Source organism: Tachyglossus aculeatus, chromosome 4 (genome assembly GCF_015852505.1).
Source record: "Tachyglossus aculeatus isolate mTacAcu1 chromosome 4, mTacAcu1.pri, whole genome shotgun sequence".
Classification (NCBI taxonomy): Eukaryota; Metazoa; Chordata; class Mammalia; order Monotremata; family Tachyglossidae; genus Tachyglossus; species Tachyglossus aculeatus.
The window spans coordinates 15,737,597-15,751,016 of NC_052069.1; the positions used below are offsets into that span (position 1 = coordinate 15,737,597).

A 13,420-nucleotide genomic window follows, 5' to 3' on the forward strand; every position below is an offset into this window, starting at 1 on the left:
GACCCATAGCGATACCTCAGAAACATCTGTCCCGGAACGCCACGCTCTCCATCTGCAATCGTTCAAGTAGTGGATCCATAGAGTTTTCTTGGTAAAAATCCGGAATTGGTTGACCATTGCCGCCTTCCACGCAGTCAACTCGAGTCTCCGCCCTCGACTTTCTCCCATTCTGCTGCCGCCTAGTTCGGGTGAGTTTTTGACTTGTAGCAGATTGCCTTCCTCTCGCTAGCCACTGCCCAACCTAGGAATGGAAGGGATATCCCGCTGCTTGACTCTCCCTCCCGTAGCCGAACTGGTAGAGTACCGGAAACTCTCCAGGAGCGACCCTGAGAGGGGTAAACTGAGGTACAGAGAAGTTAAGTGACTTGCCCAAGGTCACACAGAACTGGGATGGAGTGTAAGAAAGCTACCCTTTCTGCTATTCCTAAATACAAGTGTACCCAACTATTATTCTTCAAAAAACATGAATGTATTATGAACAGCTAAATCTTTAGGCACAAGGGTCCACATCAATGGGGAAATGGAGATGCAGCATGGCTTAGTGGAAAGAGTCCAGGCTTGGGAGTCAGAGGTCACGGGTTCCAATCCTGACTCCGCCGTTTGTCAGCTGTGTGACCTTGGGCAAGTCACTTAACTTCTCTGTGTCTCAGTTACCTCATATGTAAAATGGGATGAAGACTGTGAGTCCTAAGTGGGACAACTCGATTACCTTGTATCTACTCCAGTACTTAGAACAGTGCTTGGCACATAGTAAGCACTTAACAAATACCATTATTATTATTATTATTATCATTAATAACCAGCGCATGAACTGACCCTCAGGTCTCTGAAGGGACATGAAAACTTCCAATCAGGACTGAAAAAGCCCCAAAATGGTGGCTTTCTGGCCTGCAAGCCTTTGAAACCTGTGCTCTCCTCATTTCCATCCCCTCCACCATTTTTTCCCCTCACATTCATTATGAAAAATCGACATCTTTGTCACAGACGTTTCCCAAAGACATACATGCATTTTGTTAGGTTCTGTTCCAAAACCATCCACAACCTGATTGAGCCTTAAAGGTTTGCAAGCAGCACATGGGCATGAATAGTTTACATGAGCATGGGAGGGTTAGTTTCATTTATCCTCAACCCCTCGGCTGACTTTGACCCTGTCGACCACCCCCTTCTCCTGGAAACATTATCCAACTTTGGCTTCACCGCCCCTGACCTCTCCTGGTTCTCCTCCTATCTCTCTAGCCACTCATTCTCAGTCTCTTTTCCAGGCTCCTCCTTGGCCTCCCATCCTCTACCTGTGGGAGCCCCTCAAGGTTCAGTTCTGAGTCTCCTTCTATTCTCCACCTATACCCAATCCCTTGATGAATTCATTCGCTCCCATGGCTTCAACGACCATCACCACACAGATGATTCCCAAATCGACATTTTCAGCTCTTCTCTCCCTCCCTCTCTGCGGACTTGCATTTCCTCCTGTCTTCACGACATCACCTTGCCCCTTCTTACCTCACCTCCCTTCCCTCCTTCTATATCCCAGCCCGCACACTCCGCTCCTCTGGCACGAACCTTCCCATTTGTGCCTGATCCTCTCCTGTCCCACTGTCAACCCCTGGCCCACATCCTACTTCTAGCCTGGAATGCCCTCCCTCCTCAAATCTGCCAAACTAGCTCGCTTCCCCCTTCAAAGTCCTACTGAAAGCTCACCTCCTCCAGGAGGTCTTTCCAAACTAAGCCCCCCTTTTCCTCTGCTCCCCCTCCCTTCCCCATCACCCCTCCTCACTCCCTCTGCTCTACCCCCCCTCCCCACCCCACAGCTCTTGTACATATTTATAATTATGAAACTATTTATTTTTATTAATGATGTGCATATATCTATAATTATTTTTATTTATAATAATGCTACTGATGCCTGTTTACTTGTTTTGATGCCTGTCTCCCCCCTTCTAGACTGTGAGCCCGTTGTGGGCAGGGATTGTCTCTATTTGCTGCTGAACTGTACTTCCCAAGTGCTTAGTGCAGTGCTCTGCACACAGTAAGCACTCAATAAATACGATTGAATGAATGAATGAATGAAATCTGTACTCGGATGTCCCACTGACACCTCAAACTTAATATGTTCCAGACAGAACTCCTTATCCTCACACCCAAACCCTGTCCTCCCCTTGATTTTCCCATCACCAGACAGTACCACCATCCTTCCTGTCTCTCAATGCTGAGAGCACTGTCTTTGACTCTGCTCTCTCATTCAACCCACATATTCAATCTATCACTACATTCTGTCCGTTCAACCTTCACATCATTAAAACCTCCCTTTTCTTCTCCATCCAAACTGCTACCACATTAATCCAAGCACTTGTCCTATCCCATCTTGATTACTGGACCAGCCTCCTTACTGACCTCCCCGCCTCCTGTCTCTCCCGACTCCAGTCCAAATTTCACTCTGCTGCCCAGATCATTTTTCTACAAAAACGCGTTGCCCATGTTTCCCCACTCCTCAAGAACCTCCAGTGGTTGCTCATTCCCCTCCGCATCAAACAGAAACTCCTTCCCACTGGGTTTAAAACACTCAATCACTTTGCCCCCTCATACCTTACCCCGCTGCTCTCCATAGACGTCAGCCCTCTAATACCAATCTACTCATTGTACCTGGATCTAGACTAACTTGCCGCTGATCTCTCACCCACGTCTTGCCTCTGGCCTGGAATATCCTCCCTCTTCATATCTGACGATTATTCTCTCCACCTGCAAAGCTTTGCTGAAGGCACATCTTCTCTGACTAAACCCTCATTTCTCTTTCCCCACTCCATTCTGCATCACTCTGATTTGCTCCCTTCATTCACCCCTCCTTCACCCCCATAGCACTTATATACATATCCATAATTTATTAATATTAATGTCTGTCTCCCGCTCTAGACTGTGAGCTTTCTGTGGGCAGGGAATTTGTCTTCCAACTCAGTTATAATGCACTCTCTCGAGCACTAAGTACAACACTGCACAGGGTAAGCGCTCAATAAATACAATAGATTGAGTTCATTCCTAAGGTTGATCTGAGCTTCATGCTGTTGCATTATAACCAAAAACAGTAGAATGCCTACCAGTTTTGACATTTGACCAGGAGTTGTTCAACGCTTAGTATCTTACCTGATGCCTAAAAAGATGTAAATTAATCCTATCCTTGATTATAAGATTGTACCCTACAATAATGGTTTTACTGTCATAACATTGCAAATTCACAAGAAACTCTCAGGCTTCTTAACACTTTTTTGCTTTCTAAATTTCTCCCCTCCACTAAATATTTGTTTCACATTACCTTTCTCATCTGAATGAAGTCTGCTTATTTCAGGTTGACCAGTTTCCTAGAAATGCTATAATCCAGAAGCACTTTCAAGCAAGATCAAACCAAAACCATTAAGATAGACTGTAAACTCTTTCACTACTGGAGGACAGAGCTCATATCTACCAATTCTATTGTACTGTACTCTACCAAGCAATTAGTACGGAGTTATAAACACAGAAAGCACTCTTTTTTATGGGATTTATGTGTTTATTACATGCCACACATTGTACTAAGCGCTGACTAGGATAAATACAAGCTAATCAGGCTGCACAAAGTCTGTGACTCACATGGGGCTCACAGTGATAATCCTCATTTTACAGATAAGGTAACTGAGGCACAGAGAAATTAAGTGACTTGCCCAAGGTCACACGCAAACAAGTGGCAGAGTGGGGATTAATAATAATAGTAATAACAATAATTATGGTGTTTGTTAAGCACTTACAATGTGCCAAGCATTGTTTTAAGCGTTGCGGTAGATACAGGGTAATCAGGTTGTCCCATGGGGAGCTCACAGTCTTAATCTCCATTTTACACATGAGGTAACTGGGGCACAGAGAAGTGAAGGGGCTTGCCCACGGTCACACAATAGACAAATGGCAGAGACGGGATTGGAACCCACTTCCTCTGACTCCCAAACCCATGTTCTTCCATGTTCCACGCTGCTTCTCAACAAAAATTACGGTATTTGTTAAGTGCTTACTATGTGCCAGGCACTGTACTAAGGACTGGGGTGGATACAAGCAAATTGGATTGGACACAGTCCCTGTCCTATGTGGGGCTCACAGTCTCAACTCCCATTTTATGGATGAGGTAACTGAGGCACAGAGAAGTGAAGTGACTTGCCCAAAAACCCTGATCCTCTGACTGACTCCGAGGCCTACGTTTTAACCATTAGGCCATGCATCTTCAATAAATACCACTGTTTGACTGATAGATGAGAACATATACTCTAAGTGAAGTGACTTGCCCAAAAACCCTGATCCTCTGACTCCGAGGCCTATGTTTTAACCATTAGGCCATGCATCTTCAATAAATACCACTGTTTGACTGATAGATGAGAACATATACTCTAAGTGAAGTGACTTGCCCAAAAACCCTGATCCTCTGACTCCGAGGCCTATGTTTTAACCATTAGGCCATGCATCCTCAATAAATACCACTGATTGACTGACAGATGAGAACATACACTCTTTATAAAGACCTGCAGAGGTGCTGGAGATATTAAAAGCTTTTTTGTTAATTCTAACCCTTTCTGTCAACAAAGCACCCTTTCACTTAAATCTATCATACTGCAGTTGGAGCTGAATTCCTTTTCATGCATGGCAAAGAAAGCAGCTGGTTATCATCTTTGGGTTTCTTGCCTTACCGTCTTTTAGTAACACTAACTTGCACTTGCTATGTTTTGTGTTTGGAACAAGTTTTACTAGGAAATACCGGGTTTACTTTCATTGGATTTCATAAAATTATAGATGATTGACAGCCAACATCCCTTAAGAGCACGTTCTGATGTTCTCCTAATCACACATTCTATTCTAGCACAACTCCAGAAAAGGATCTAAGGGGTTAACAGAACACATAGGATTTAAACTGTCACTGCACTATACACTATCCATTGTTCTACTTACCGAATCTCCTGTCTTGGCAGAAACAAAATAGCTACTCAAACCATTTTCCTGGCAAAACCGTAGATGCTTGTCAGCCTTCACTGTTCGCAGATGCTCCAAATCAACTAGGAAAGTATTCAAAGAAAAACAGGATTTACCATATTAGGGGTCGAAGTAATAATAATGATAATAATAATAATAATAACAGCAGTAGTAGTATTTGTTAAGCACTTACTATTTCTCAAATAGTGTTCTAAGCCCTGGAGTAGAGAGACGATAATCAGGTCAGACACAGTCCCAGTCCCACAGTGGGACTCACAGTCCAAAGAAGAGGTAGAACAGATATTGAATCCCCATTTTACAGATGAGGGAACTGAGGCACAAAAGTTTTGTGACTGGCCCAAGGTCACACGGCAGCCAAGTGGCAGAGCTAGTATTATACCCAGGTCTTCTGGCCCTCAGCCCTATGCATCTTCCATTAAGCCATGCTGATATTTACCAGTGTTCAAAAAAATTGATCACTGTAAATTCCTATTCGGCATTAATTCCACCAGTGGAAGACTCCATGCAGCACACGTGACAATACAATGGAAGAAACGATGAGAGGGACAGGTCATCTAACAGAAAACAACCACTGTAAAATATATGTTTGTTGCAATTTATCCTTTACAACTTTTAAGTATTTTGGCTCTTGAGGGTAAATGACTAAAATGAATTTTAGAACAGTTTTTGAAGACTAATAATTGAATGAAAATAGCCTATTCAAGTTTTCTTTTTAAAAAGTAATTAAAATTGCAATTTCGCCTATCACAATTTACGGAAGAGATTTTTAATTTCACAAAATTATACCTCAGAGATGTATATTAAAGAGCATTTGAAAAGAGATGTGCACTTTCATTTTCACTCTATGCTGACTGGAAATAAAGCATTTAAGCATGGATATGTTTCACTGCAAAACACGAGGTGCTTAAAGTAGAAACTGGAACTCAAATCCCCTAGTTTTATTGTGTACATTCCAATTTCTCCAAAGCTGATTCTGAGGTAACTGGAATCTATATTGAACAGTTTCTCTTTTTATTGCATTACAGTCCCTATAAGGGTGTTGACTCAATGCCGTCAAATTATAAGGCAAATATATTCACAAGGATTTAAGGACAACTAGGCTCTTTGAGTCAATACAGGAAAAAAAAACTTAAACTGATTTCCTGAGGAAGGGACCCAACTGGCTTGTAAAAACTTGTAAATTTGCAAATCTAGTAAGCCTGCATAATAGTGTCAATTGATTATCAACTGAAAAACTGTTCTCCAACTACATAAAAGGCTTTATTTAAAAATGATATTGGAGGTCTTTAATTTGTAGACTCTGGAGATTTTCGCTGGGAGATTTTTGGGCTAACAGGGGATTCCTCAGCTCCATTTATACTGCTTACCTTGGTTACTGTGGAGCTTTCTGCCACATGGTGCTGTTCCTTAGACATCACTGAGGCCTTGTTTACAAGAACAGGCCTAAAAACGTCCAGATACCACAGGCATTAATTTGTGGAGGACTAAAATACTAAGCTATTAACACTAATGTTTATAGTACTGGTTTTTCGTAATATGGAAGCTAAAATACTTCTAATTCAACAACAACAAAAGTAAGAACAAATAACGTCACTAGGAAAAATCCCTAATGAAATCACTAACCAATTAAACAAACATAAAGCAATATCACAGGTACTTACCTTTTCAACTGGAACATTATCCCCCCAACTCCCCCCTCCAAAAAAAAGCAAAACAAGAGACGTCTTGTACCACAAAAGTCTACTTAAATTATTAAGTACTACAATATCTGAGCAAAGTGAGACCATATGTGCACATTTTAAAGCAATTCCAGCAAGTATGCAATTCTTGACTAGTATTGCCATAATTGGACATTTAGGACACTGAGTGTAAAGTTTAAGAAAAAAATGCTGAATAAGAATTCACAAAGCATTTAAATCAGTCAGGATAGTGGGCACTGTCTCCACCCTTAAGTCTGAAAGAAATCAAGGCAGGATTATTATTGCTATTACGATACTACTTGTTAAGTGCTTATTATGTGCCACACACTGTACTGACTGCTGAGTTAGATACCAGTTAATATGCTTATTATGTGTCACACACTGTACTAAGAGCTGAATTAGACACGAGTTAATCAGGTCTCGCATGGCGCTCACAATCCAGAGGCGACGACGAAGAACAGAGACTTCATCCTCATTTAACAGGGGAGGAAGCTGAGACACACAGGAATTAAATGACTTGCCCAAGGTCACAGGGCAGGCAAGTGACAGAGTCAATTCTTAAAGGAAACCTCAGATGGGTTCATCTTCAAACCCATCTTCAAACCCAAACCTGTATATATGTATATATGTTTGTATGTATTTATTACTCTATTTATTTTACTTGTACATATCTACTCTATTTTATTTTGTTAATATGTTTTGTTTTGTTCTCTGTCTCCCCCTTCTAGACTGGGAGCCCACTGTTGGGTAGGGGCCGTCTCTATATGTTGCCAGCTTGTATTTCCCAAGCGCTTAGTACAGTGCTCTGCACACAGTAAGTGCTCAATAAGTACGACTGACTGATTGATTTCACACCAAATGTAGCACCTACTTATGTATTCTATGGACACGGAACTCTTAGAAACCAGTGGAGTTAGACAAACTCTACTAGCCATGGTCCCTAATGATAATAATGATGGTATTTGTTACGTGCTTACTATGTGCCAAGCACTGTTCTAAGCGCTGGGGTAGATACAGCGTAACCAGGTTGACCCACGTGGGGCTCACAGTTTTAATCCCCATTTTACAGATGAAGTAACTGAGGCCCAGAGAAGTTAAGTGACTTGCCCAAAGTCCCACAGCCGATAAGTGGCAGGGCCGGGATTAGAACCGTGACCTCTGACTCCCAAACTCGGGCACTTTCCACTAAGCCACACTGCTCTCCCCTAACGTTTGACCTGTAGAAAACCTAAGTGTTTCTGAGGAGTGGCACGGCCTAATGCAAAGTAAACGGGTCTGGGAATTATATAATTATATCTTATATATGTATATATTGTATATGTATATATGTTTGTACATATTTATTACTCTATTTATTTATTTATTTATTTTACTTGTACATATCTATTCTATTTTATTTTGTTAGTATGTTTAGTTTTGTTCTCTGTCTCCCCCTTTAAGACTGTGAGCCCATTGTTGGGTAGGGACTGTCTCTATATGTTGCCAATTTGGACTTCCCAAGCGCTTAGTACAGTGCTCTGCACTCAGTAAGCGCTCAATAAATACAATTGATGATGGGAATCAAAGGATTTGGGTTCTAATCCACTTGCCTGCTGTGTGACCTTGGACGAGTCACTTAACTTCTCTGTGCCTCATCTGTAAAATGGGGATTCCATTAGCCTATTCTCCCTCCTGTTTAGACTGCAAACCCAATGTGGGACAGGGTCCTTGTCTGATCTGGTCAACTTGCATTTACCCCAGCACTTAGAAGAGTGCTTGACACATAGAGAGCACTTAACAAATACATAATAATCATAAAAAAAATGACATATAAGCCAGATCACCACTTTCTCCACTTTCAAAGCCTTAAAAATCACATCTCCTCCAAGAGGTCTTCCCAATTAAGCCCTTTTTTCCCCCAACTCCCTCTCCCTTCTGCACCGCCTATGCACCTGGATTGGATCTGTACTCCTTGAGCACTTGATAGGCACCCCACCCTCGACCCCACAGCACTTATGAACATATCCAGAATTTATTTATTAGTATTAATGTTTTGACAGTAAGCTCCATGTGGGCAGGGAATGTGGCTACCCACCAGACCAAACAAGTTCGTGCCATCGGGGGAACACTTCCTGTCGTCCTAAAGGTGTTCTAACCAAAACATTTACTGAAAACACGGCTTATAGAAGAACTGAATGTTTCCAGATTTTTCATCTACAATTCTGAGCCTTTTCGCAAGACCGATCCGAAACGTCTCCCATCTCTGCCTCCCCTTCCAGGCCCACCCCCTCCATTTCTTCCAAGCAAATTTACTTCTTGCCCCCTTTGTCTAAATAAACCAGAATTCCATCCTCTATGAATTTACTAAGCACCTGGAATGTCTTCCCCTGCCCCTCAACCCCATCTTGCCAAATTCTTCCCCTTCCATCATTCAAACAGCTCCCGAGATTACACACCTTCTCCCCAAAACCTCCCTAATGAGGAGAGATAACAATTTCCCCTTGACTCCACCTTGTCTAAACAAATAACTCCCATGCCTCTCTCTCCACAACCCTGCTCTAAATGCACTTATCCCTTCTTTTGCATACAGTGTAAATATTTATTATTGTTTAACGCTTTTCTTTTATCCAAAAGTTAACACACTGTGCCAGCGATGTCTCTTATAGACAGATGCTTATTATAGTGGTCATTTCTATTTCTCTCATTTTCACAATGCCTCAGTGATGATGATTCTGAAGATCTAGTGGATACAATCTCATAAATTTCATATGATGTTCAATTCTAGAGAGAGCAAAAAAGAGGGAGAGAGACACAGAGAGGCAGAGACAGAGACACAGAGAGGCAGACAGAGCTAGAGATGCAAAAGAATATAGAGAGAAATGATGATGATGGTATTTGTTAAGCGCTTACTATGTGCAAAGCACTGCTCTAAGCGCTGAAGCACTGTTGTAAGAGAAATGGGGGCGGGGGGAACGTGAGGAATAAAGAGAGGTTTCCTTAACTCAAAGAGGCTACTGAAAGTGAAGTTCTTCCTTGGGTGCTCCAGCAGCCAAAAGGGCTAATACTGGACCAACAGTCCCTACTCCACTGTTCCCAACACAAAGCAGCATCAATTAGTGGAAAAAGCACCGGCTTGAGAGTCAGAGGATGTGGGTTCTAATCCCGGCTTGCCACTTGTCTGCTGTGTAACCTTGGGCAAGCCACTTAACTTCTCTGTGCCCAGTAACATCATCTGTAAAATGGGGATTAAGACTGTAAACCCAATGTGGGACAACCTAATTACCTTGTAGCTACCCCAGTGCTTAGAAAAGTGCTTGGCACATAGTAAGCACTTAAGAGATTCCATAATCACTATTATTATTATTATTATTATTATTATTATTATCAAGCTATTGTGTTTAGGGTTTGCAACTCCGGGGGCTATACTCACTTGTGTACAGAAGGACAAACGAGAGAGGAAAGGAAGAAAAATAAGAGAAAAAGATTATAAAGAAGAAAGGTGAGTGAGAAATAGGAGGGAAGGAAAGATTGAGAAGTGGCTTTTTAAAAATACTCTGAGGACTTCGAATTAATATTTGATAAGTTACCAGATGAACATAAGAAGGGCATCTTCTACTTCTGGTTATTAGTGCATGCTGACTACAATTTTATGTAGTGGCCCTTTCTGTCATCTAAGTTAAGCCTGCTAATTTTCTTAACTCTCCCCATCTTTCTCCCATCACCTGGCACCCCAACCTATTCAAGGCTCTTTTACATCTTTGCACCCGCTCCCCACAGCCCACCCACACCTCATCTCAATGTCTCCAACCTTCCCTACGGAGAAGCAGCGTGGCTCAGTGGCAAGAGCCCGGGCTTTGGAGTCAGAGGTCAGGGGTTCAAATCCCGGCTCTGCCAATTGTCAGCTGTGCGACCTTCGGTAAGTCACTTAACTTCTCTGTGCCCCAGTTACCTCATCTGTAAAATGGGGATTAAGACTGTGAGCCCCCCGTGGGGCAACCTGATCACCTTGTAACCACCCCAGCACTTAGAACAGTGATTTGCACATAGTAAGCGCTTCATAAATTCTATCATCATCATTATTATTATTATTATTATTCCCTACACAGGACAAAAGCAGTCCCCTTCCAGGCCTCTTCCGCACCCCAGCCCTAACCCTGCCACTTTACAGTTTGAGGAGTCTCAGTGGCTTGGCCTGAAGAGCCTCATATGGCAGAAAGGGATCATAGGTGCCACTGGATCATCATCATCATCAATTGTATTTATTGAGCGCTTACTGTGTGCAGAGCACTGTACTAAGCACTTGGGAAGTACAAGTTGGCAACATATAGAGACGGTCCCTACCCAACAGTGGGCTCACAGTCTAAAAGGGGGAGACAGAGAACAAAACCAAACATACTAACAAAATAAAATAAATAGAATAGATATGTACAAGTAAAATAAATAAATAAATATTTATTACTGGATGGCCAAGGTCAACACAGGATGGGCTCAGGTTATGGGGAAGGAGTCAGCCGGAGAGGGCAGATTGGACGGGGAGGAGGGTGGTATCAGAGAGACACTGAGACGGAGGCTTAAAAGAGCCAAAGGGTGGGGTGAGCCCACAACCCACAACAAGCTGCCTTATTAGTGACTGTTTGTGACCCCGTGATCAACAATAAGGAAGAGACTTGCAAAGCCACTGACGGGCTCTACTTTAGGCAGGGCACAGAGGGAGGTGGGGCTTTCTCTCCCAGTTCTACCCAGTAACGGGCCTGGACCAATCAATCAATCATCAATCAATCGTATTTATTGAGTGCTTACTGTGTGCATCATCATCATCATCAATCGTATTTATTGAGCGCTTACTGTGTGCAGAGCACTGTACTAAGCGCTTGGGAAGTACAAGTTGGTAACCTATAGAGCCAGTCCCTACACAACAGTAGGCTCACAGTCTAGAAGGGGGAGACAGAGAACAAAACCAAACATATGAACAAAATAAAATAAATAGAATAGATATGCACAAGTAAAATAAATAAATCGAGTAATAAATATGTACAAACATATATACATATATACAGGTGCTGTGGGGAAGGGAAGGAGGTAAGACGGGGAGGATGGAGAGTGGGACAAGGGGGAGAGGAAGGAGGGGGCTCAATCAATCAGTCAATCAATCAATCGTATTTATTGAGCGCTTACTGTGTGCAGAGCACTGTACTAAGCGCTTGGGAAGTACAAATTGGTAACATATAGAGACAGTCCCTACCCAACAGTAGGCTCACAGTCTAGAAGGGGGAGACAGAGAACAAAACCAAACATATGAACAAAATAAAATAAATAGAATAGATATGTACAAGTAAAATAAATCGAGTAATAAATATGTACAAACATATATACATATATACAGGTGCTGTGGGGAAGGGAAGGAGGTAAGACGGGGAGGATGGAGAGGGGGACGAGGGGGAGAGGAAGGAGGGGGCTCAGTCTGGGAAGGCCTAGGCAGATAAAAGGTGGTCGTTTTGAATGGCACAGAGGCACGCAGGAGGTATGCAGAGAAGTAGCATGGAGGCATGCAAGGCAGAAGCAGCACTTGGAGGCAGCAGAAGGCAGCAGAAAAAAAGAAGCACTGGCAGTACGGGCCTCCTTTGACCAGCAGACTGGTATTGGACCCTTGATGGAGTGGAGTGAGTGAGTGTGTGTATGTGCCGCTCCCTTGCACGTCGACAAAACTAAGTGAGAAACTTTCCACGGTAACCTTGGTGATCAGAGGTGTGGTTTGACTTTACTACGTGTCACCGAGGCTTCCCCGGTCCAAGAAGGTCCTGGTTGGCACGCACCGGTGGCTCGTGAAAAAGGGAAGGGGGAGATGGACAAGGCGAGAAAAGAAACAAATCAAAACGGTGGTATGGATTACAGATTTCAGCCTTCACCCTCAACCATTACTGAAAGATGCCAGGCTTCCGAAGATCCCAATTACCAGTATCAGATGGTGCTCTGGGTCTTACATATAAACCCTTGTGCTTTCATCTCACCAGTAAGCTCGGTGAGAAGAACTCATTACTTTCCTCACCCACATGATGAATTTTGACCTTAAATTCCTTGAGGGTGGGGATCATGCCTACCAACTCCACTGTACTGGAGACGTGCAAATACTTATTATGATGTGCTGCACACAGTAAACACTCAAGAAATATGTCTAAGTTCGTTGCTACGTGTAAATAACGTAAAAACCAGACCTAGGTAATAATAATAATAATAACAATAATAATAATAATAATAATAATTATGGTATAAAGCACTTACTATGTGCCAAGCATTATTCTAAGCACTGGGATAGATACAAGGTAATCGGGTTGTCCCACAGGGGGCTCATAGTCCTAATCCCCATTTTACAGAGGAGGTAACTGAGGCACAGAGAAGTTAAGTGGCCTGCCCAAGGTCACACAGCAGACGAGTGCTGGAGCCGGGATTCATTAGGAAAATCAACACCATCAGGTCTGAGCTCCCCAAAGTCATCCCTCCCCCTTCTCCACAGTGCCCCCCCCCCACTGCTCTCGAGGCTCTCCTCTACTTTCCCATCCTTCCCAGCAGTATCTTCAGAGGAGATCCCCTCCCTCCTCTCAAGTGCCACCCCCTCCACCTGTGCTTCGAACCCCATTCCCTCTCACCCCTGCCCTCCTCCTCTCCATAACTTCCATCTTCAACCGCTCACTCTCCAACAGCTTCTTCCCCTCTGCCTTTAAACATGACCATGCCTCCCCCATCCTACA

General features: G+C 43.1%; 1 protein-coding gene across 2 annotated transcripts in view; it reads right to left on the reverse strand.

Moving 5' to 3' along the window:
- The window catches only part of RAB28 (RAB28, member RAS oncogene family), a 167,058-nt gene that overhangs the window by 24,074 nt on the left and 129,564 nt on the right, over positions 1-13,420 (reverse strand). For both annotated transcript variants that reach the window (XM_038745820.1, XM_038745821.1), the window contains exon 5: positions 4,954-5,057. In XM_038745820.1, the coding sequence (XP_038601748.1) occupies positions 4,954-5,057 (104 nt within the window). The remainder of the gene's footprint in view (positions 1-4,953; positions 5,058-13,420) is intronic.